This window comes from Mustela lutreola, chromosome 4, assembly GCF_030435805.1.
Source record: "Mustela lutreola isolate mMusLut2 chromosome 4, mMusLut2.pri, whole genome shotgun sequence".
NCBI lineage: Eukaryota > Metazoa > Chordata > Mammalia > Carnivora > Mustelidae > Mustela > Mustela lutreola.
Genome location: NC_081293.1, coordinates 76,637,743 through 76,662,480, shown reverse-complemented (window position 1 = coordinate 76,662,480; position 24,738 = coordinate 76,637,743). Strand labels below are relative to the sequence as shown.

Genomic DNA, 24,738 nt, shown 5'->3' with positions numbered 1-24,738 from the left:
AAACAAGAGGACACTGCATCACCGACTTAGAGGGCAATAAGCCACCCTTTCCTCCTGACTGACCACGGACGTGAAGTTGACCTCGAGCTTCCCCAAAGTGACCTGAATGCCACTGTGACCTTCTCCTGGGAACTCCATGTGAGCAGGACAGTACATGCAGGGAAAGTAAAATTCACCTTACGCACTTACAGGCCCGCTCAGATCAATCTTGATGCCTTTCTAATTTATAATCTTTGTTTTCCAAGAGTGAGGGCACTAAGCTTTTGTGGAGGCCACGTGGATTTCCCAGAGCATTTACTTTTTCCCTCAGTCACTGTCCTAGGATATTAGAAAACACCACCATCGGGGACAGTGACTCCCAAAGACCAGTCTGTTTGTGGACACTAGGATTCGGTGTTGTGCTTTGTGAAAATGCAGGTGTTGAGCCCATCTCCAGATTCAGTGAGCTACCATCTCAAAGGTGGGGAGTTGGCGGCGAGGGGGGGTGTGTCTGGAACTACACAGCTACTAAAGCACAATCTCCAAGGATTAAATTACATCAGAAACCCTCCTATGACACAGCCATGCAGGTCTTCGGGAGGAAGGGCACAGGGACATGGCAAGGGCAAAGGAGCAACGACCTAGGGAAGTGATAGTCCCGAATTAATGAAGTACTCGCTACACGGCCTTCTAGAATGTGATGGTGTTTTATGCAATAACGTGATAGCTCTCCCACCCTGAAAAATGCATCTGCAGAACCTGTTTAAATTCACACGCAAGGTCTAGAGGAAAAGACCCACCCTGAGCCCTGTGTTCAACTCTGAGGAAGGAGTGAGAGCGACCCTGGTAATGGAAGGGGACGTTACTTGCAATCTCTGAATGGTTTATAATGAAAGCTGAAGCTTCTATGACCCGAGACATTAAAGGTAAGTTCGGTCAGAGAGGGCCACATCTCATCTGTGTGTCTGGACCCCAGTGTGGAGAACCCACCTTATGGGAGGGTCAGATACTGAGGTCACAGGATGGTCTGTATTCCCTGTGAACTTGTCTTAAATGGCCGATATGTTGATGCTCCTGTATGGGAATTCATGAGTGCATATCAATGTACCATACATCAAACACAGAGAGTGTGTGCATGATGGACCATCTGGCCTCAGCTGGTTCTCAACTCGTCCTCCTGAAAACTGCTTCCTCCTTCAGCAGAGCTTGGGGGCTACGCCGTTCTAGGGTTGAGTCTCAAGGAGGTTACCGGCTTGTGTTAGGGGCCACGTTATTAAATGTAATAGGAACAGTGTCTTCCGATAGCCTTCACTGTGGCCAGGGTCAGGCATGCGGGAACAGCAAGCCCTCCCTCCGCCATGCCCTGCTTGCTCCCACCTGCCGGCTCACTGTGTGAGAAAGGGCAACTTCAGGAGTTTAAGCCGCTTCTCCCGGACTTCCTTGTGCTCCCTTTGCATGGTGGGTGAAGAGTGCTGCCAAGTTAACAAGGAGATGGTCTCTCTTATAGAATTAGTGATACACCTTCCCTGACTCCCCAGGACCTGGAAGTAGGGATGAAGGGCTTAAATACACTCTGGGGAAAAGCAGCCCCACCGTGCCATCAATAGTGAACCATAGAGGAGGAAGAACCCTCTAGAGGCCAATTCTTCAGATCTGAAAAGGTAGTTTGTGGGGCAAGAGAGGGGTCGGGGCGGGGGGGAGTCCAAGTACCTTCAAGAGAAATTCTGGCAATTTTCCTAATTTAGTTAGTGGGCTCGTAGAGAACTCGACTGAAGCCACAGGAGCCAGGGCAAAAAACATTTTAACCTTCTTGGCCAGCTCGGGAATCTGTGAAAATGCTATAAAACCTGTGGGAACAAAAGGAAGATAATAGGAATTTCCTCCTGTAGGACTCTCTCAGGAAAGGCGGTCGTGCGTTTTGCCCTCTAGTGGCAGCCTAAGGACCATGCAAGCAATGTCCCCGCAACCAGGAGACAGCTCACACCGGGGCCTCTGAACTTTGTTTGCACAGAGTGTGATTAAACTAGTAAATCAAGTACTTGTTAAGTGCTCCTTTCACTCTTCAACCTACATGTGCACTGGAAAAGAGCCAGAAGCTGTCCCTGTTCCCTTAGTCATGTTAGCTGAGCGAAGGAAAGTCTCTCCCTAAGGGGGCTGCCCACCCAGCCCCACCACCCCAGGAACAATGTCAGAGGCCTTCAGATCAGTTGCCAGTGACTCAAAAGGGACTTACACACTGAGAATGCTCTAGTGCTAAAATATTTTTTAGCCTCCTCTTGGGTCACTCCTTGCCTTGAACTTGGCCCTAGAGTGTCCCTGTAGAACGCATTGGGGCAAAGGCCACAAGTAGACAAGTCATGGGACAAGGATTACAAATGAAGAAAAATCCTTAACTCCACTCATAAGGAAGATACACCCATGGGTGTTGCCTTCTGTCTGTAGCCTCTCAAACCGGCTAAGTGTTCCAAGGCAATAGGGGTGCAGACATGGAACCAAACACATTAGGACTCTTAGGAGCACACCTACCTTTCACTGACTGACTGTGCTTTTAGGAATGTATGGAGGTTGTGTGCTAGAAACACAGACACTAATCTTAGCACATACTAAAAGAAGGAATTAAATAAATTATGGGACAGGTCCCTAGGCCTAATCAGTGGAACTCTTATTTACTAGAATTACAGGTAATTTTTATTTTCTTTAAACTTTGAGGAAAAAAATTTTTAAGTAGGCGCCACACTAAGCATGGAGCCCAACACGGGGCTTGAACTCACGACCCTGACATCAAGACCTAAACTGAGCTGGACGCCTAGCTGACTGAGCCACCCAGGTGCTCCCAAATTTTTTATTTTTGCATAAAACGAACATACTTTCCTTTTATAATCAGTATAAATAAAAAATGCGTACGACTTTTAGCAACTATTTAGAAATGAAGCATAACATGGCATGTTTGCGGTTAGTCTGATTCCCCTTAAGAGTCAGTGTATTTTCTTATTTTCTGTTTAAAAATCTCTGCACTTAGAACCCCCTTGTTTTCTGGCCTCTCACATCCCCACAGATAACCCAGGAAAATTCGTACTAGGTTGTGACTCCCACCAATTCCTTCTGTGTCAAGAGTACCATACACGTCATCCAGCCATTGATACAAAAGTCTGAATTTCCAGAGAAGGTGAATTATTACCCCAAATTCCCTGCCCTTCCCTATTCAGTATTCAAACACCTCTATGCAAACTAACATTACTTTTTCACATTCTACTTCTAAGAACAGACGCAGACTCTGTATTACGTACTGACACATTCGGTCAAGCTCTAGTCTTTATCACATACATACCTATCGTGGTGCCTTGAGAGTGACCCACATAATATACTTGTTCTTGGCCAGTTTTATTCACAATGAAGTTAATCGAAGCTGGTAGGTCATAATTTGCCATTTCATCAAAACTGGAATCCACAAAAGGAAGGCTTTCATTAAGACGTCACACACAAACACAACTGTACGCAAATGGGAAGGGTGCGGTGGGACAAGTGCCCGAAAGAGGGGCCCCACGGGGAAAAGCAGCACTGAGCACAGGAGACATTAACAGGACTGTGTAGACCCCTCACCACCATCCTCCTCTTTAAAAGCATCAGTTAGTTTTACCCATTCTCGAACGTTTCTGTAAGTGAGGTCCAACGGTAGGCTATGCCCACACTGTTGTGTGGCCACTGGCCATTCATTCTGTAAACACACAGCACTCCATCTGTCCATTCAGTGCTGATGGGACTTGGTAGTTTCGGACCTTCACTATTACAAATGGTGAGACAACACACATGTCGTCGCACATGCCTTGGGAAAAGCTCCTGTTCTTGCATATCCTGTCCTTAGGGAAGCTGTGGTTCGGAAACAAGCCTGAAGGAGTCCACAGCTCTGACTTTCTCTGATACCAGGTACCAAGACCCCACCCTGCACCCATGCACTGGGGGCTGCTTGTCATTAGGAGATGCGCGAGCAGACTGTTACCGCCACGTGCAACACTCCAGGCTCTCTCCCTGCACCCTTGCCTCTGATTCTCCCGCCGACCTCATGAGACAGGTGTTTGTTTGCCCCTTTTACAAAAAAGAATACTGACACACAGAAGGCTTGTGCAACAAGTGCAAGGTCACTCGGGGAGTAAGAGGCAGAGCCAGAAGCAACAGAGAGGAGAGGACAATTTCTGGAAACCGAAAACAGTGCGTGTTGATGGAGGAAGGAAGAAGGTCCTAGGACATGATTTATCCAGCTGGTCCCACACAACCTGGAATGCCAAAATAACTAAAAATCCATAAATGAATCTGATTCTTAAAATGCAATTATTTACTGATAATTTACCTGACTGCAATTTACTAAATTTCTCACCAGGTTTAAAACCTTTCACAAGCCATCAGCTTCTCCTCTCCTACAATCTTGAGTTGCCCATCGATCTGCCCCCAACCCCGGAGGTGTCTGTGTTAAGGGTGCTAAAGAAACAGACCTGGTCATCATCAATTCAAACGTACCTGAAAGCCCAGAATTCAGTCTGGGAAGCTGAAAGAGTCTTGTGTTTCCGAGACCAAGTGTTCCCTCTGCTGTTCCCCATCCACACGTCAAAACCAGCGTCTGCCAGAATGAAGCCCAGGCTGCTGTTGGGCAGGTTTGTGATCCAGTTACTAGAGTCTGCCAGAAGGCCGTGCTGCAGGAACACCACTGGCTTAAGACCTGGAAAACAGCCATGTATGCAGCACCTCACTGTAAGTGAGATCTTGCTGAGCAGATAATTCATAAAAGATCGCAAAGCACATAATGAGACAAAAACAAATCAAAATGTCGAGGTAGCAATGTACTCTCATATAACATCGGTCAAGAGTATCTTTCTAAACAGTGCTGGCAAAGTAGTAGCAAAAACAGACCATTCTGCATAACTAATAACCAGAAGCATTGACTTAACCTAGAAAATTGTTACCATAGGGCGCCTGGGTGGCTCAGTTGGTTAAGCGACTGCCTTTGGCTCAGGTCATGATCCTGGAGTCCCAAGATTGGGAGCACTGGGCTCCCAGCTCCCTGGGGAGTCCGTTTCTCTCTCTGACCTTCTCCCTCCTCCCTTCTCATGCTCTTTCACTCTCTCTCTCTCAAATAAATAAATAAAATCTTTAAAAAAAAATTGTTACTATATTCTTAAAACCTGATGAAATGTTTCTATAATGTATTTGCTCCAGAAATTACATTTCTTACCATGTATCCTAACGAAATAAATCAAAAGACAGGAAAAGATTATACACAGGGGCACTTGGGAGGCTCAGTTGGATGAGCGTCTGCCTTCAGCTCAGGTCATGATCCTAGGGTCCTGGAGTCAGTCTCACCACCAGCTCCCTGCTCAGCCTAGAGTCTGCCTCTCCCTGTCCCTCTGCCCCTCCCCCCACTCATGCTCACTCTCTCAATAAAAAAAAAATCTTTTTAAAAAAGATTATCACATATTCTTTTATTTACATATGTATTCTTTTATTTACTTTTTACTTTTTATTCTTCTACTCACCTATACGGTGATGTAGTAGAAAAACAAAAAGAATCAGGAGCCAGAGACTCTTGACCAGAGGTCAGAGACATGACCTCTGCCTGTTTACATTATGTTAAGACCATTTAGTCATTTGTTAAACAAGCATTTACTAAACACCAACTATGTGCCAGGCATTTCCAGAACTGGGGACATGGCCTAGAACAAACACAGGAAGAAAACCATTCCCTGTCCCGGAGCTGTTAGACTGACCACGAGTGTTAGAGACAGACACACCTGGTGTGAACCTGTCCTCTCCAACTTTAGACACGTGCAAAACACTTCAACACCCTCCGAGACTGGTCATCCGCTGTAGCAGGGAAATGTCATGCGCACTTTATAAGGAGTAACAAGCTAGGAGATACGACATGAAAAGTTCTTAGCTAAGTGCCTGATACACAGTAAGAACTCAGTATACATTAGCTCGTTATCGTCACCCAGCCAGCTGAGTCTCCTCCGTTCCATCAATGACTGTCAACAGAAATAAATGAGGTAATGAAGGGACAGACACACAGATCACAAAGTAAGAGCTCCCTTTGCCCTCCACCCGTTAGTTAGGACAGGGAGATGCTGGGGGCTGGGGAAGCTGACTGCTGAGTGGTCAAATAATTCACTGCAGTAATTCAGCCATCGACAACAACAAGGCCTGTGGCAGCCCAGAAAAGTTCATAACCCAGCCTGGAAGGGGAAAAAAAGCAAAGCACAAAGCAACAGACTACTCTCGACAGCAGCTGGACAGCGACGAGTTGCACAATCAAGAAGGGGTGTAGAAATACCACGGAGAAATGGGAAGAAAGATCCATGCGGACAGATGGGAAGTGAACCGACCCATGTTTCCTCCTGTTTCTGTCCTACGATGGATTTGGTAACCAATGGATTGCTTTTCAAGGGACTGTCCCTCTGAAGCCCGTGGGCTCTCCCCACAACCCCAGGAGGCTCCGTCCAAACACTTCACAGCATGAACACCACCCCCAGTCATGCTGTGTGGACGCTGCTCCCCGTGTCTATAGAGCAGCAGGACAGCCTGCCAGGCAAAATCATGACTCGTGATTTTGTAATGACATCCAGCAGCCCCCTGCACGGCCGGGCCACGTCTCCACCTTCCCCCAGGGGAGAGAGAATAGAAAGCAAAATCAATCAAGACTGGGGCAGCTTGGTGAGCACACTGTTGTCTTCAGTACCCATTCTGGTGCTACGTGACCAGGACCACCTGGTGAGAGAGTTCCTCAGATGAGGCCCTGGGGGACCCACGGCATCTGAGACTGGCTCAGCGAAGACCGTACTCCAGTGGGGGGATAAGAGTCATCATAGAAAGTTCAGGTACACTTCAGTGATGCAGTAACAGTGACTGAGATTAATTCATCTTGAAATCGTAGTTCATGAGATGTGTTTTAAGGATTGGGGGCCCCTCAGCAGAGCTGTCCTGTGGGGACAGTGACTAGAGGCATGATGGCTCAGGGTAACTGGGCAACGCCATGGGAAGGGCGCCGGGGAGCCCCACGGTGGTGTTCAAAACCCCCTCGGCATGGTAAGACCCTGTCTCTCCTCAACTGTGCTTTGGGGCCGTGCCAGGAGGAATAAGACTTGGTCTCAAAAGACCAGCAAGACAGGCCAATCCAGGCAACCCTCTGGCCACATCTGGGCAAAACAGGCTGCCCAGGGCACAGATGGACAGGACCCCAAAGCACACACCAACAGCCCCCTGCAGCAGCTGGATACCATGTGGGGTCAGGGACCACTGGTAAAGGTCAGGGCCTTGTCTGACCTGGAGACGTGAGGAACGCTGTGCAGACCACACCCTTCCAGTCTGGGCCAGCTTCCTTTCCTTCTAGAACCAAAGAGCCCCACTGGGCTTCCAGCAGCCATGATTCCATCAGACAGACAAAACATTAACAAAGCCCGGCCTGGGGTGGCAAAGTGGTGTGAGAAGGTTAGTGCCTTCCCTCTTACGATCGGTGACTGCAGAAGGACACTGCAGACAGGTCTGCCCACACGCCTGTGGCTTCCCTCACCTGCTCCCACCAGGGGAAAGGAAGGAAGGTATCAAGTCATTCCTTCCCTTCCCGCAACCAGGCAAGAACTTAAGCACTTGCTGGACAAGAAGTTTCTCTCCAGAAGTCTCAGTCCTACCGCCATCCATATCTTTCAGTGAATTAGTCATATTCAATTTCTTCTCACCTGGCTGAGAGAAGCAGACTTAGGAGCAACTCGCCATTACTGTGCACTCGTAGGCTCTCAGGACCATGCCGAAAACAGAACAGGGCCCAGCGCCTGAGAGAAGTCAAGTACTGTACCCAAGGTTGAGCGAGAGCTGCTAAAAGGGGGAGATGGGATTCGAACGGGGAGTGTCTGATGCCAGGGTCCATGCTCTTCACCGCTTTGCCATAAAAAGAAGGTTACCAAGAGAGAAGTCATTCTGTAGCATACAGAGGCCCCTGGAGAAGGACAGGCTGAAGAGGGAAACTTATCTGGGAGGCAGCTAGACTGGGTGCTCAGAAGAAAGTAATCTCGGGTGGATGGAGGCACAGAGAAGGAGATAGGGACGCGGTAGCCAGTCTCCCCGGCTCAGGGCGGGTGCCTAAGCCCTGGCCCAGGCCACACACTCCAGCACCTACGGTCTGCTCTGTCTGAGTGACAAACTAACACAATGGAACAAGGGCTGGCTCCTTGGTTGTGCCCCGAGCTGGCCTGTTGGTCTCTAGCTCTGGGAGAGCCGGGGGCTGAGGAGAGGGCCTAGAAGCCCACCCCCCCAGAGAGGGCCAAAAGTCACCTCAATAGCTCAGAGCCGGTGCGAGGAGTGTGCTGCATGACTTGGTCCAAATGTAGGTGGAAGCAAGGAGGGGATTTCAGGCTCTGAAAACAGATGTGCTGAGCCCACAGTCTCGCAGGAGGAAGCAGACTGTGCGTGGGAAAGACCCTCCTGCCTACCAAGGCCCTGGCCTTCTCCACCAGGGCGCTGTGTGGTCAGGCATCCACTGTGCTCCAACAGGGTGAAATCAGCTGAGTCCAAGAAGCATAAGGACAACAAAATGAGGTCACCAAGGTCAGGTGTTGGCATAAAACAAACCTTGGTTCTCACTAGTTGTGAACGCTTGTAAAATTTACTCAACCTCTTAAAGTCTAAGTGCTACTTTCCAAAGCAGGAATCGTGCCACAGTTGATACACAGTAAAGGTCAACGAATAATAGTCGCTCATAATCATAATAAATACACAAAGGTCATAAAATATTATCAGAACACAAGCACTGTGAAGAAAGATACAATCAAGGGCATCCCTTAGCCAGGATAACATACTCACAGTTACAGCAGGAACATACTAAGTGCAGACTGTGTTAGGCGCCATGCCAAGCACCTTGCATGCATTATCACCAAACAACTGGGTGGTGGGCTAAAATACTGGACCCCCAGATGTGTCCACATCCTAATTCCCAGAACCTGTAACTGTATCAGCTTACATTGTAAAAGGGGCTTTGCAGATGTGATTAAAGATTGTGAGACGGAGCGAGCACCCTGGATTAGCAGGGGTCCTTCTAAGTGGGAGCCAGGAGAGCCAGAGAGAACAAGAGAGAGAAAGACTGGTGGAAGATGCTTTGCTGCTGGCTTTGAAGGTGGGGCATGGGGTCAGAAGCCAAGGCGTGTGGGCAGCTTCACGATGCTGGGAAAAGCAAGAAAAAGATTTTCCCCTAGAACCTCCAGAGGGAATGCAGCCCTACCAGTGTCTTTGTCTTAGGACCTCTGACCTCCAGAACTGTAAGACAATAGAGCTATAGTGTTTTGATCCACAGTATGGCTAAGGAATCTCCCTATAGACAGCAACTCCGAACCAGAACAGACAGGTGGGAGTATGTCTTCGGGCCTAAGGAAGAGAGAGGCTGGGCTCCTTGCTGCTTTGGAAGGAGCCTGCATGACCTAAAACCTTCCAGAATAGCCTAGAAGGTAGGCTACGAGTCACCTATGGGCTCCCCCTACTCCTGCTCCTGTGCCACGGCAGATTAGAGACAGAGGGGCCACGAGGACATGCTTACAGCGCACACACACTGCTGCCGTGTCGCATGGAGGAATGCAGAGTCAGAATCGCCCCTGGTTTCAGAGCCCCTGCAACCATCCACGGGACCGGACAATTGGAGCGAGCTTCTGACCCAGCAAAGTCAGCCCCCAACTGTGCACAAGCCCGAAGTCCGGGGCCAGCACCGACCATCCCTGAGACAGAATTCAGGTCACCAGAGACTTCTGAACCTTCCCCAGCTACTCACGCTAGACTGCAGCCAGCCTTCTAGCATCGGGTTAATTTCAGCGATTACCGATATTTGTCACAATGGCTCCCGATCACGGATCTGGTGCTGCGTTCCACGTGGATTATGCTGTCACAGCAGAGACGCGAACACCCACCCCTGTGCTACCCATAAGGGAACCGATGCCTGCAGGGAGAGGGCGCTTAAGTGACCTACACACTCACCCAAGCTCTTCTCATCCCAAAGTCACTGCTTTAACCCCTACTCCAAAAAACACCCGTGTCGTTAAAGAATAACGTGGCAGGGGAAAGAGGTGTGCTTACAAGTATTCTGTGTGTGAACCCAGCCACTTCGAAGCAAGCCAAGCACCCTTCTCTAGAACTGGCTGCTTGCCAGACTCACCTGGAGCACTTCAACACCACACGTTTCTGGCCCAGCTCCCGAGGGGGACCAGGAACTCCAGGGGCAGAGCCGGCAAGGATGTATTCTCGGCAGGTTCCATCTGCTCTTCTGAGGCAGCCCACGCACAGCTGGGTTCAAGGCGGCTTCATCCAAAGGGAAGCACGGCCGCCCTCAGCTCCACCAGCCTGGCCCCGAGAACACGCTGCCTAAATTGGCCAGAGAGAGGCCAGATCAGGAGATCCCTGGCTGACATGGGACAGGCCCTGGAGGTTGTTGCAGAGCTCCTTCTCCAGGATTATGAAGAGCAGACCTCTGTTTATTCAAAGCAAGGGACAATGGAGTGAATTCCTGCCCTTAACGATGGCTTGAGGCGTTGGCCTCCAAACACAGCCACAAGCTCGATCAGCAAATAGTAGTGGGAAGCCTTGGTCATAATGCTTAGAGTCTCTGGAGAGAATGAGGAGGAGGAGCTCATCTCCAAAGCAGGTGTTGGCAGGAATTTCCACAACAGAAGCCATGCACAGGTCACCTACACAGGGCACCTCCCACACCGTGGCTTTATTGGGGCACTGCCAGCATCCCCAGGGCTGCGTGGGTAGGAGCCTGGTCCTAAGCCCGCTGCCCTAGCACCGGCAAGCTCACCACGCCCTACAGCCCTGGTTTCCTCACCTGTAACAGGGATAGAGGTGTGTGTGAACTCACTTCCCCACCAAGGCCCCTCCCCAGGAAGTGCTCAGAAAGCCTGATCGCTCCCATTCTGAGGTCACCCTGCTGAAGAGGGGTGACCCTCTGCAGGAGGGGACACAACCGTGCTCAGATCTCAGGGCAGGCTGCAAAACCACCCAACCTCCCCCAACCAGCCACAGCCTCCGTGGTCACTGAACAATGTGAGGCCAGAGATCTGGGCCAAGTGAACCCCAGCAGCGTCCCCAGCACCCCATGTGGAGTCCGGCATGTGCTGCTGGCTCAGGGAGACTGTGGAACTAATGCCATAGCGAAGGAATGGGTGAAGTCAAGAAAGAAAGCACACCCCACTGTTCGCACTCTCCGGGGTGCCGCCTTATTAGCCTACTGTGTACTCAGAGGGCACAGGGCCTCTGACCCACTCCCCCCGCCTGACAGATGGAGACTCCGAGCCCAGAGAGAAGCTCTCACCCCAGCGCGCACACGGCCGGCACGCCGTGGTGCTGGGAACCAAACTCAGGTGCACACAAAGCTGCCTTTGGGCTCTGTCTGTCCCTCGCCAGGCCACCGCCTGCCTCTGGGGGGCTTCGTGCTGTGGTACCTTGCGTTCACGCAGTCTCACCGTTGGTCGGATGCCGGGAATTACCCAGCTACATCCGAACACTCCGTGAGCAGAAGGAATGGAGAGGCCCAGAGATGCACGTGCGCCACGAGGCAGTGGCCAGGCACGGGGACTCTCAGCCCCAGACACAGTCACTCCTCTCTCACTCCCTCTCCCTTCAGTGCCGTCTGTGCGCAGCCCACAAATCCTGACACAGACATCTTTCTCCTTTTCTTACAGTGTAGACTACATTCCGCATCCACACATTCGGGCTGCTACGACAGAAAACCACAGGCCGCACGGCTTCGGAACAAGAGAAATTCTATCCATGCTTTCGGAGGCTGCGAAGTCCAAGATGGAGGCTCTGGCTGATCTGGTGTCTTCTGGGGACCCCCTCCTGGCTCACAGACAGTTGTCTTTTCACTGTGTCCTCACAAAAGGGGCAGGGGAGCTCCCTGGGGTCTCTTTCCTAGAAGGGCACGAATCCCATTCACCCAGAGTCACTTCCCAGAGGCCCCACCTCTGAACCCCACCACATTGGGTGCTAGAGTTCAACACAGGAATTCAGGGGGATATAAACATTCAATGATCACACCTTCCCTGTCGGAGGTGCTCGCTACTGAGGAAGCAGACAAAGGAGATGACTGGCAAGTGTCTTTTCTTTTCCCATTAAAAACAGAAACTAGAGCTTCAAGTGTACCACACAAGATGTTTTATGGGTCTCCTTGCACCTAATTTTCACAGGACCCCATGAAATATGTGTTATTCTTCCTGGTTAGTAGATGAAGAGGTTAATTATGTAAACTGCCAAGGTCACACACCTGGTTATGGTAGTAGAGCAGGAACATAAACCCCAGGCCGGGGACGCAAACACGCTCCCTCACCGTCTGCACACACACAAGGGGTCCGGCCTCAGATTCCACACACAGTGCAGGATGCCCCCACCTGCACCTGTGGCTGGCTCTGAGCTAGCAGGACCGAGTCCTCCACCAGCACGGCTTGGCCATGGATGCCCTGCTCTGCCGCGTCCCAGGAGGGCCCGGCCCCAGAGGAGCTCTGGGAGACACCTAAGCCTTGGCTGCAGTGACGATCAAACATCAGAAGCCGCTTCGGCCTCAAAGAGCTTCCAGACTAGTGAAGTAGAAATCACGTACACCGTCACCTACATAATCTGTCATGACCTATGGTCTTCCTGCCCTCGGTGCTGGGAAGGACATACCCAGGGAGCCACGAGAACGAGTGCCTGGGGAGTGCTCCCTGAAGAAGTGACCAAGAGGCTGAGGAGGGTGGGGATTGAGAACTGGTAGGTGAGACTAGTTAACCGGGAGCAAGACGGGGAGGGTACAGGAGAGCAAGATGCTAAAAGGACACTCTCTTCCCCTTCTAGCCTGACCCTCTGCTCCTGTCCCAACCAGCACAGGGGAGGAGATAGCTGGAGGTCTCACTGGCTCATGCCGCTCTGGGAGGCAAAGGTATGAACGGAATCCACTACCTGGCGAGCCATCAGAGCCAAGCACAGCTCGATGGGAGTTCAGTTGGTCAGAGTCCACAAGCCAGGGCACCCAGTCATGACCCTACATCTGGCCAGTGTTGCTGGGAGACAAGGAATTACGTGTCGGCCCACCCAGGGCTCTGGGAAGTCTGTTGGAACACAGTATTTACTCAGAGAGACGTTTCCTTCAGGAACTACATAGAAGAGAAGAACAGAAAATCCATAAATAGTCAGAATCCTGTAACAATCAAAGGAGAATACAAGTCAATGGCCTTTCTGTCCAAAGATCTAATTCATAAGCCAGACCGTGAATTTTCAGTTATGACCTAAAGAGCTCAAGGGGCAAACCGTCTTTGGGGTGTCTTTGCAAGGTGAAGTTCAAACTGCCTGAAGATGATTACTCATGTCCCAGAACACCATTTCACTCATTAGGCCACCAGATACCTACCATAGATCCTATCAGACTTCGTATGTATCATATCTGCATGTATGCATGCATGTATGTATATCCACAATATGATATAAATAACCCACTGTAGATGCTTTGACAATTTTTATGAACAATACATTTCCCAGTTAGGCAAGAAGTCTGCCTTGTTGTAGTCGCTGTTCTATTTTAGGCAAGACAATATGCATTTCCTTGTTTTACTTAACTAAAATAAAAATCTAATTATCATGGGATCAACTTGCTCAATACTTGTTACATAAGGTCGCATCCTCTAGTCCAAAGAACACTGGCTCTGGGGTTAGACTGGCTGGGCTACTATTCTTTGCCTTAAAGCCAAAGTTTTTCTCTCTCACACAGTAAAATGAGGGTGTTCATTTAGCACACAGGCTCCAGAACCCAAGGACTATACCTTGGAATGCATAAGGAGGTATGTTAAAAATGCAAAACTCTCCGAACCCTCGGCTCACATGGGGCCTTGCAATCCTTCTAGTGCCACTAACATCCCATGACTTTCTGGAATAAGGCTGAGCATGTGAAAAGAGTACCACTTCCCTATTAAGGATGAATTTCTGAATTTCAATTCCCTTTTGGAGTCAGTACAGAGCGGGGGTAACTCAACACTTGACAGACGTTGGCGTAACCCCGAGAAGCACACACACAGGTTCCACGGGCCGCTAAGAGCTTTCTGAAGAGGTGTTCCAAGCTGACCAGTTGGCAGGGGTCTGACCAGACAGTCAAATGATCGTCTAAATCAGCGTATCCTTTACCGGATCCATACACACTCTACACACGTAGGGAATACATGTGTGTGCATAGGGTTTGGTGCCATTTCGCCCGAGAGATGGTGCTTGCTTTCATGCCATTAAGAACCCCGATTCTGAACTCTCTCAGTCAGCCTAGTCAGGCAGAGGGCACGGAGCTGCCAACTGTGCTGAGGGACACGTAGATGACAGACTGAGAGGAAGGACAGAAGTGAGACCCTCCCAAGGCAGAAGAAGGAAAGCGCGTCCAGAGCGGTGTTAGTGAGGGTCTGGGGAGTTCAGAGGAACAACGTCTCCTTCCCGCTCAAGCAATCCAGGAGAGCCGCCAGTTAGGGTGGACCTGGTGGGAGGGAAAGAACGGTTTTTATGAAGGTGGTGGGCAGGGTGCGCGGCATCCGAGAGGCAGCTGTTGTCCGCTGAAGTCCAGGCGGCTCTGCAGAGCGGGAACGCCTCACTCGGATTTCCGAGTGCCCGAGACTCACTCTTTGAGACTCACTCCTACAGCAGACACGACTTCAGGTACTCGTAGCTGGGCTGACGTGTCAGCTTAAACCCGGACAGACCATAAGTGATGAAGGCTCCTTCGCTAATGAGTCCACCCGGCTGGCCACCGACAGGCCTGAGGTCTCCTCTGCCACGAGCAGACACAGACCCTGCCCATCCCCAGGGGAGCCTCAGGGTTCTGTGGTGCAAACGGTCCAGACAACGGAGAAACAGAAGGTTCAGTAAAGGAAGGTCACTTCGTGTGTGAGGGCCCTGAGGATGGCTGAGTGGTCCTACCCTATAACGACCTCTGGGCTCGAAGAAGCTTCCTCTTGCAAAACTACAGAAGACTGAGGAGACCGGGGAGAGGAGGTGGAACCACGTGGCCAAACCCTGGGACCATAAAGGCCAAAGGTGATCTCTAAGTGAGGTACTCAGTACGATCGGAGGACCAGGGCGACGGCCTCGAAGACACTACCCCAGGGCTTCAACTCAGGTCGTGCCGCATCGCCGGAGAGCACAGAAATGGAGAAAACTACTGAAAAGGGGTAAGTCTCCCCAGTAAATAAGGAAACAGTTCAAGGTACCCTGCAATGCCCTGTAGCCAGCAGAGATGCAGGGCATCATATGTGGGTGTAGCAAAAGCATTAGTGTCTTAAAGAACAATTTTTGTGTTGAAATTCTTCCCTTTTCTGATACACGGCAAACCTCCAAAACGAAAGTGGCTGAAGCCTCCTCTCCGGGGTGGTGAGCTGACTCCGCGCGTCTGGTGAAATGGTCCCGAGTGCGCAAGCCGGGTGGCGGCCCTGCCGAGTGCGCGTGCGCAGAGAGGCACTGGGGCCACGTGACCCACGACCCGGCGGCCGAGGGAGGACCCGGGGGCTGCTCGAGGCCCCGAGGCGAGACTGATTCTGCAGCGTCCAGGGCAGGATCACTGGGAGGACTACGGTGTTCTTAGGAAAGGAGGAAGTCAGGGGAGGAGCACGAACGAGAGGAGGAGCTCCACGTTGGGTGTCAGGGACTCTTGGGAATTCTTTTTGTCTGTTCAGCTTTCGTGAGCCAAAGTAACAGTGCTGACAAGGAGACCTCCGCAGGGCACAGGGAGCAGGTGGGGACCTCTCGTGGCCACCAGAGTCAGAGAGCTTTCTGCCTGTGCTCCGCATTCTGGAGACCAAGGGTATCCCCGACCCAGCAGCGTGCATGCCTGCCAATGACAACAACAGAGGAGGGACTAGAAACCATAAAACCAGAGGGACCAAGACTAAAAGGGACCTTGGGGATCATCCCAGCCAATCAACCTTGCTACAAGTGAAGATCCCAAGACACACAGAGGCGAAATCACGTGGGCGTCCGTGGCCGCGGAGACAGATCTCACGTTGAGCCCTCTTGGTTCCTTCCTGCCACCGGGAGCACATCCAGACTCGGGCTCACTTCCCCCACCTTGGGGAGCACAGTGCTTCCCCTGCAGGAGTACGGACGTTTGTCCCCACGTACGTTTGGCAGGCGGCATCCTCTGCTCTAACCGTTGGGAGAGAGAAGCCTGGGGACTGGGATGGGGATGGTGTTCTCTAAGCATGTTTTTACCAAACTTTTTTTTTTTTAAGATTTTATGTATTTATTTGACAGAGAGAGACACAGCAAGAGAGGGAACACAAGCAGGGCTTCTTTTAACAGTGACTCACGTTACTAATTCTATGAGCCAATGAACCACTTTTAAGAGAAATGACATCTGTACATATTCTTCTATATATAGAATCTGAAATCAAAGATAATCTCCCCCCCCCCCTTTTTTTTACTAAAAAAAAGGGAAGATCAGATGTTCACACTGGAATAAAGTATACATTATATGTGTTTGAGTAAGAAAAAAAGATAGAAGCCCTCACTACAGCTCACTACTCATTTTTACAACACTCAAGAAGGAGCTTAATAACATATGTGAAACCATAAACATCTCAAGAATGAGGAAGGAAATTTCAAGAAGAGCACTGGTTATCTCAGCTTCTTCAGCATTATGAAATGCCTTCTTATAGTCAGAATTTTTTGGAGAAAAAATAGACAAAGCAGACTATATTAAGAAAAAAAAGAATAGGGGTCCCTGGGTGACTCAGTGGGTTAAGTGTCTGCCTTCAGCTCAGGTCATGATCTCAGGTTCCTTGGATCAAGTCCTGTGTCGTGCTTTCTGCTTCAGCGGGGAGCCTGCTTCTCCCTCTCTCTCTGCCTGCCTCTCTGTCTACTTGTGATCTCTGTCTGTCAAATAAATAAATAAAATCTTAAAAAAAAAGAAAGAAAGAAAATAAAGAATAACACTACAAAGCTCATGTTAACCATAGGCTTTTAGTTTGCTTTGAATAATAATTAGAGAAGAAATTGAGGCAAAAAGGCCCTTCTGCTCACATACAATGTTAGTTGAAGAACAGCTCGTCATCAAATTTCCTTCATGTCCATCTCAGTTTTCCAAGGAAAAGCTCCAGAAAGAGCAAATGGTAAAGAATAAGGTAAGTCTGGAAAGATGATTGAATGGGGATGAGATCCTTATTCGGACATATGTTTAACAATTTCAAGTAGTCTGTCTAGAAATTCATTAATCTGAACTGGAAACTGCAGTTTTGCTATGGGAAGATAAATGCACATCTCCAAAGCTTTACGAACTTTCATATATTGCTAGCGAGGTGAGAGCAACTACTAGAACAAGACCGCGTGGAAAGCAATTTACCAGTATCTATTAAAATCACAAATGTAAACAACATCCTCTGGCTCAAAAATTTCATTTCTGGAAGTGGATCTTATAAACAAACTTGTACCCATACAAGGTAATTTTCAGCAGCAAGATCTGTCTTCTACCAGAAGACTATAAACAGCCCAAATGCCCATCCCTAGGATCTCTATTAAATAAGTCACGGTACAACTTGTGTGACAGAACGCCCTGTGTCTGCAGAACTGAACGGTGAAGTCTTCTATGTACTATATGGAAAGATCTCCAAAATATTAAGTAAAAAATTCAATGAACAAAAGAATATGCATTATACTCCAGCTTTTGCATTAAAACAGAAGCAGGGGAAAAGAATCACTATGTTTATATTTGTTTCTAAAGAAATTCAAGAGATTTTAGAAGGATGCACACAGACCCGGGGAGGTGAACAGCGAGATAGGAGGGAAGATTTCACCGTATGGCTTTTTATTTCCTTTAAAGTTTTGAACCATGTGAATACCTTGCCTATTCAATCAATTAATTTTCAACCACCAAAAGCTATCTCCTTAGTGCTCAAAACATTTCAGGAATAAGATGCTTTCTTACAACAAAGAAAGTGATTTCAGCATATCCTCAAATAAAACTGACCTCTGAATCCTTAAGCAAAACCTGAACTAAGACAACTCGTCCTTGGTTCTTTCTAAGAAGTATTTTTATAGACCTTGCGTACATGTGACACTTTTAGTACTTTGGCCTAAAAAATAACCCCATTTCAATGCTTCCAGGTTAAATCTCAACCTGGTCACAGACATGAAAACCAGCCAAATTCCAGCCACACCGGTACTTCTCCGAGTGTGCCTGCCTCACCACGGAAACACCCATACCTTTGGCAGAATTGTTCTTTCTCCCATGAGGGATACGGTGAAGGCAAAGAATATATCCGTCTTCTGTCTCGATGAAGTGCTCCTCACTAGGGAAACCCCAGTGAACGATAATTTCACTCTATGGAGAGAAAGAATATTGGAAAATCTCTGGACAGAATGGGACAAGTTCTTCCCACATTAGCAGGCAAAGAAGACAAGATGTCAGCAGACATTCTCCAGGCTTTTAGAAAAGTTGTTACTGAAATTTTAGTGTGCTCCGTCAAGCAGCACATTCCATCCAAGAATAAATCCCCACCTGTTTTATCCGTCTGTCCCACTGACAGGCGTGTGCTTACCCTTGGTTTCGACATTCAAGCATGTTAGACACCAAATGTGTCTGATTTCACCACTGCTTTGGGCCTCTCTGTTTCCATCCTGGCTTCACAAATAAACACAGTTCTTTCTTTCTTTCTTTTCTAAATATGCCAGCTAATATCACAATCTACCACTATCTTCATTTTAAGAGGTCCTGTCCTGGGAAACAGAGCATAGCACTAATCCATTTTCATCAATGAACTAATAAGCAAATGCTAACAGAGGACACTACTAGAATGCACAATGGCAAGGGAGAGCTGAAGAATGAGAAGAGAAGAGAAACAGGAAAGTATGATCAAAATCACTTCTCCAGTCCAAGGAGCAAGGGTTAATCGGGAGCTCGGTGGGATATGGAGAATTCGATTATCTAGATTTAATGTAATTGAGTGCTCACTATCCTCTCTAGCCCAAGTATTTGGAAGAATTTAATTGTATCATTCTTATAGTTTAAAAAAAAAAAACTTCAAAGGAGGGGGAGGAATAAAAGAAAAAAATTGGGGACGAGAAGTAAACCTTGACCTTAAGACCCTGATTAAATTCTCGACTCACTATGGATTTATCTGCCTCTAAGAGGGGCTTGATTCTTCAGTGGGGCCACTGCCATCATCTGCTTCAAAGTAGCTATTTTGGGGGCATCTGGGTGCTCAGTCAGTTAAGTGCCCAACTCTTGATTTCAGTTCAGGTCATGACCTCAGGGTGGGGAGATCAAGGCCAGCATCCGGCTCCTCACCGGGCGTGGAATCTGCTTAAGATTCTTTCTCTCCCTCTCCCTGTGCTCCTCCCCACCATGCTCACTCTCTCACTCTCTCTCTAAAGGAAGTAACAATTCTAAAAAATAGTTACTTTCTTTAGTCATTTGCATTTTCCCAATATTTTATGCCTATTTCCTGGTTTTATAGTTTACCTACGATTAGTAACTTTGAAATTACTCAACAATTACTCAACAAATTATATTGTTTATTGGTTCTAACAAAAAAAAATTTCAGATTATTTTGGTTTTTGTATCGAACTGTATTCCCTGGACATTGCTATCACACTCCTTGTTCAAGGTATTATAAAAGCAGCAGTTGGTAGTAACACTCTTGGCAAGTCTTGCTACATTTTTATCATTCTTTCAACAAATTCAGTTAACTTAAAAATGAAATGAACTTATAAAATTTTCTTTTCCTGCATTAAGAAATATGTAGTTTTAACAGTTAAGTGCAGTTCATAAAAAACACATTACCATTGTGTATATATACCACATCTTCTTTATCCATTCATCTGTTGATGGACATCGAGGTTCTTTCCATAGTTTGGCTATTGTGGACATTGCTGCTATAAACATTCAGGTGCACGTGCCCCTTCGGATCACTACGTTTGTATCCTTAGGGTAAATACCCAGTAGTGCAATTGCTGGGTCATAGGGCAGTTCTATTTTCAACATTTTGAGGAACCTCCATGCTGTTTTCCAGAGTGGTTGCACCAGCTTGCATTCCCACCAACAGTGTAGGAGGGTTCCCCAGTCTCCGCATCCTTGCAATGGAATACTATGCAGCCATCAAAAGAAATGAAATTTTGCCATTTGCAACAACGTGGATGGAACTACAGCATATCATACTTAGCAAAATAAGTCAAGTGGAGAAAGACAACTATCATATGATCTCCCTGATATGAGGAAGTGGTGATGCAACATGGGGGCTTAAGGGGGTAGGAGAAGAATAAATGAAACAAGATGGGATTGGGAGGGAGACAAACCATAAGTAACTCTTAATCTCACAAAACAAACTGAGAGTTGCTGGGGGGAGGGGGGTTGGGAGAAGGGGGGTGGGGTTATGGACATTGGGGAGGGTATGTGCTTTGGTGAGTGCTGTGAAATGTATACACCTGGCGATTCACAGACCTGTACCCCTAGGGATAAAAATATATCATATGTTTATAAAAAATAAAAAATTTAAAAATTTAAAAAATACACATTACCTGGGGGTAAGTCAGCAAACTGAATCTAAGATTCAGAGAACGTGAAAAGTGCAATACTATATAAAGAGATTAGTTTGTGGTTTCATGTAACCCACGTAATAGAATTGCAAAAAATCCTCGACATCTGTCACAGAAGCATTTTAAAGACTTTATTTATTTATCTGACAGAGACAGAGAGATCACAAGTAGGCAAAGAAGCAGGCAGAGAGAAAGGACAGGAAGCAGGCTCCCCACTGAGAAGAGAGCCCAAGACACACACACGGGGCTTGATCCCAGGACCCTGAGATCATGACCTGAGCCGAGGGCCGAGGCCTTAACCCACTGAGCCACCCAGGCACCCCATCACAGAAGCATTTTAAAAGCATCCTTGAGACTTTGAGAAACTTACCACATTCATATTTGTCTCCGGATCCAGATCCAGACTGTCTCCGGACACCTCAGAACGCAGGGTCCCAAGGACCAAACAGACCACCAATCCCAGGAGCTGCATTTTCCTTCTGTAGAAAATAGCCTAGTGTTATTTGGTCTGAATTTCACTACACAGATGATGTTGGTATATGAATGCTCCCATAAAAAGTTCTGAACCAGGTTTAGGGCAAGTAAACCTCAGGTCATGGGCAAATAGGAAACAGAGGACTCCAGCCACATCAGAAACAAACAAACAAAAAAGTTATTCTTTTACTAGGAAATGCCCCCACTTGCCACCACCAGTTTTCATGTGACCTCTGGAGCCCAGCATACCCACTCACCCTCTCACCATGAGGTTCACCAAACTGTTCTGGAGAAAAAATGGAGAAGAGGACTTAGAAGACAATAGCCTGAAGAAAAGAGGAAGATCCACAAAATTCCAGATCCTGTGAGCCACCCACCTTTTCCCCTCTCACTGCGATTTAAACACTTTTAAGTTCTCATTTTTAAGCTGAGTATTAGTTCTTGCCTCCCACTGTCTATTTCTGTTCTTGTCCAGAATTACACATCAGGATTCATATTTGTCACCTAAATATTAGACTAAGTGAAGTAAGCTAGACTGAGAAGACAAATGCCATATGATTCCATATGTATGTGCGATCTAAAAAATGAATAAACAGGGGCGCCTGGGTGGCTCAGTGGGTGAAGCCTCTGCCTTCTGCTCAGGTCATGATCTCAGGGTCCTGGGATTGAGCCGCGCATCAGGCTGTCTGCTCAGCAAGGATCCTGCTTTCCCCTCTCTCTCTGCCTGCCTCTCTGCCTACTTGTGATCTCTCTCTCTGTCAAATAAATAAATAAAATATTTTTTAAAAATAAAAAATAATAAAAAATTAAAAATTAATACATAAACAAAAAGCAGAAACAAACCCATAAATACAGACAACTGATGGCTGCCAGAGGGAAGTAAGTAGGGGAAAGGGCAAAATGGGTGAAGGGGAGTGGGAGGTACAGGCTTCCAGTTGTGAAATGAGTAAGTCACAGGGATGAAAGGCACAGCATAGGGAATAGAGTCAATGGTGTTGGAACAGAGGGTAGCTACACTTGTGGGGAACACAAGATAATACACAAAGATGTTGAACCACTATGTTGCACACTTGAAACTATCATAACATGTGTCAACTGTATTTCAGTTAAAAAAGTAATAATAAATTTTTTTAAATAAATAAAACAAATAAATATGTCATCCAAGGAAAAGAGTGAAATGAAAGAGAGACTGAAAGAAAAACAAGATAGAAGACCACCCATTTCCCCTTCTGAGACCCTCCAACCACCAACAAAGATGATCTAGCTTCCACAAGTGATGTGCAAAATCACAGCACAGCACAGACCTTGGGGCTGAATGTTAAAGGCAAAGCAAAGTGAGTCTCCCAAGGAATCTGGATGGTTAGAGGCAAGACTGGAGCTACAGCACAGGCATCCTGCATTCTTGAAAAATATAATCACTTAAAAAAAGATACATGCATGTATACCCATACAAAGACTTGTATAAAAATGTTTATAACAGGTTTGTGTGTAATAAACAAAAACTGGAAAAACCTGAATACCCCAAGTGGGCAAATATGTATAGATATATACATATCTATATATATCTCAGAAATAAAAAGGAATGAACACACAATAACATGGATGAATATTAAAATAATTACAGTGAATGAAAGCCAGACCCCCCAACAAAAGAATAAAATATAGGATTCCATTTATATAATACTCTGGAAAATGCAACCTAATCTCTATGGACAGTAAGCAGATCCCCGGCTGCCTAAGAAAAAGGGCAAGAGGAAAGGATTACAAGAGGATATGCACAAAGAATCTTTTGAGAGTGATGGACAGGTTCACTATATGGAAAGTATCGATGACATCAAAATTTATACAAGTTTTCATTTAATATAAGTCTTGTTCTTGTATGTCAATACAATACGGCTGCTTTTCAGACTTGTGCCTAACTGAGTATTCCACAAATCTTAAGAGATAGGTTCTCAGGAGATTACCATAGTGAATTCTGCCAGTGCAAGTCCTTTGGGCTTCTCCAAAGCCATGAGGAACCCTGAACATGTCGGCAGAAAGGAATGTAACCTTGACCTGCACTGTCAAAGCGAGCTCCCCTGGCCTTTGCTCACAAGCTTTTATCTCTCCGTGGTGGTTGGGGAGGGCTGTATACTCCCAGCCTGCCTTTTATCATAATTCAACCACCCCAGAGTCCTTTTTTACTAGGGAGTGGATTGACAAGGGAAAAAGAAAGGTGGTGCCCAAATTTAAAACAAAGAATCTTCCGGCAGCAGATGCTTCCCACTGGGTACGGATCCCACAGCACCTGGACCAGCTGTCTGCAGAGAAGCTCCAAGAGACTAGTAGCAGAAGATCCTTACCCACATATGTCACCCTGTTCATGTTTCCTTCCAACCAACTAGTCAAGTGATTCTCGGAAGGATGATGACTGAGAAGTGTACACGGAGAAAAAGCCCCGTTCCGGGCTGGAGTCTGGTTTTCTGGGCTCTCTTAGCCACTTCTAGCTCAGTTCTCCCTACAGTGTAACAATGCAAGAAGGTGCTGCGCTGGCTCTCCTTTCGCCCCAGCCTGAGGGCAGAGCAGGAGTCTGACTCAGCTTTGCATCCTTAAGGATCTCTAGAGGAGCCCTCACCTAGGAGATGCACGGGACAGATTTTGAAAAATGAGACAGGAGTCGGTCCAAAAGTTGGGTGGTTGAAGAAAAGCAAAGCCCCAAAGCAGTCTCCCATTTTGCTTCCTAGTAATGAGTGTCAACACCACCAACAATAATTGGGGCTCCCAGGAAACTCTCCTACGCTCCAGACACCCGGCAGCACTTCCGACCTATGTTAACTCCCGTGGCATACCGGTGCAATACCGTTAAAGCCTTGTTCCGCGAAGCTGAGCTCACCCAGGTCGAGCACGGGAAGCCAACTGGTAAGGGGGAGCTTAACCAGGGGAAGAAGGTGGCTGGGAATTAGGAATCTCGGAGGTCACCGCGATCCAAGGGCTCTGGGCGGCTTCGCGGATCGGCGACCGCTCCCGTCCAGGAAATCAGAGAGCTCTCACAGAAGGAAGGGCAACTTCGGGGAGCCCCGCGAAACCTGGACCACGCGGCCCGCAGGAGAGGCGCCCGCAGGTGCTCCAGGCGGGTTCCGTCAGGAACCGAGCGCAGCCGAGCGCAGGGGGTCCCGCCCGGACGCAGAGGCTCGGGCGTGGGGGGCTGGGGGGGGGGCGCGGAGGGCCGAGCTGTTGCACCCGCACCCAGCGGCTCAGTCCGGCGACACTCACCCGCACCGGTCCTCCCGGGCCACTGTGCAGAGCCGCAGTGCCCGCTATTTGAGCTGGACACCTGCAGGGGCGGGGACCGTCGGACGCGGGGGCAGGTGCCCCTCCCGGCTCAGGCTACGCGCGCCGCCGCCAATCGGCACTGCGGGCCACCGGGAAGTGTCGCCGAGACCCCGCCCTACCCAGCGCCTCCACGGAGCATGCGCCGTGGGCGGGCCCCGGCGGGGCTGAGGCTCCCTCTCCCTGCAGAGCTGATCCCCAGGGGCACCTGCTCGAGGTCCCGCATGATCCGCATCCTCTGCACCTGGCATAGAGCTCTGGGCTCTGTAAGTGAAAAGAAATTCTGTGTTCGTATAAAGCGCTTAGCGTTGTGCCTGATGCAAAGCGATCTTGATATACATTTTATTTTTATTTCTAAAATACCCAGTATTAAGAGACTGGGGCTATAGCAGCCAACCAATGTCCCTGTTCTGCTTACATTCCAGT

General features: G+C 48.2%; 1 protein-coding gene and 1 long non-coding RNA gene across 3 annotated transcripts in view; both read right to left on the bottom strand.

Moving 5' to 3' along the window:
* Nucleotides 1–24,415, bottom strand: part of LIPA (lipase A, lysosomal acid type) — a 31,770-nt gene extending 7,355 nt beyond the window's left edge. For both annotated transcript variants that reach the window (XM_059172466.1, XM_059172467.1), the window contains exons 1-6: nt 24,256–24,415; nt 20,900–21,008; nt 18,199–18,316; nt 4,492–4,690; nt 3,308–3,417; nt 1,690–1,826 (exon numbers count right to left, since the gene is read on the bottom strand). In XM_059172466.1, coding sequence (XP_059028449.1) covers nt 1,690–1,826; nt 3,308–3,417; nt 4,492–4,690; nt 18,199–18,316; nt 20,900–21,001 — 666 coding nt within the window. In that variant the 5' untranslated portion in view covers nt 21,002–21,008; nt 24,256–24,415. The remainder of the gene's footprint in view (nt 1–1,689; nt 1,827–3,307; nt 3,418–4,491; nt 4,691–18,198; nt 18,317–20,899; nt 21,009–24,255) is intronic.
* Nucleotides 12,139–18,188, bottom strand: LOC131830081 (uncharacterized). Its single transcript, XR_009353072.1, has 2 exons — nt 14,625–18,188; nt 12,139–13,127 (listed from the first exon to the last, which is right to left on the bottom strand). It is a non-coding gene; the product is annotated as an uncharacterized LOC131830081 (long non-coding RNA).
* Nucleotides 24,416–24,738: the final 323 nt, after the last annotated feature.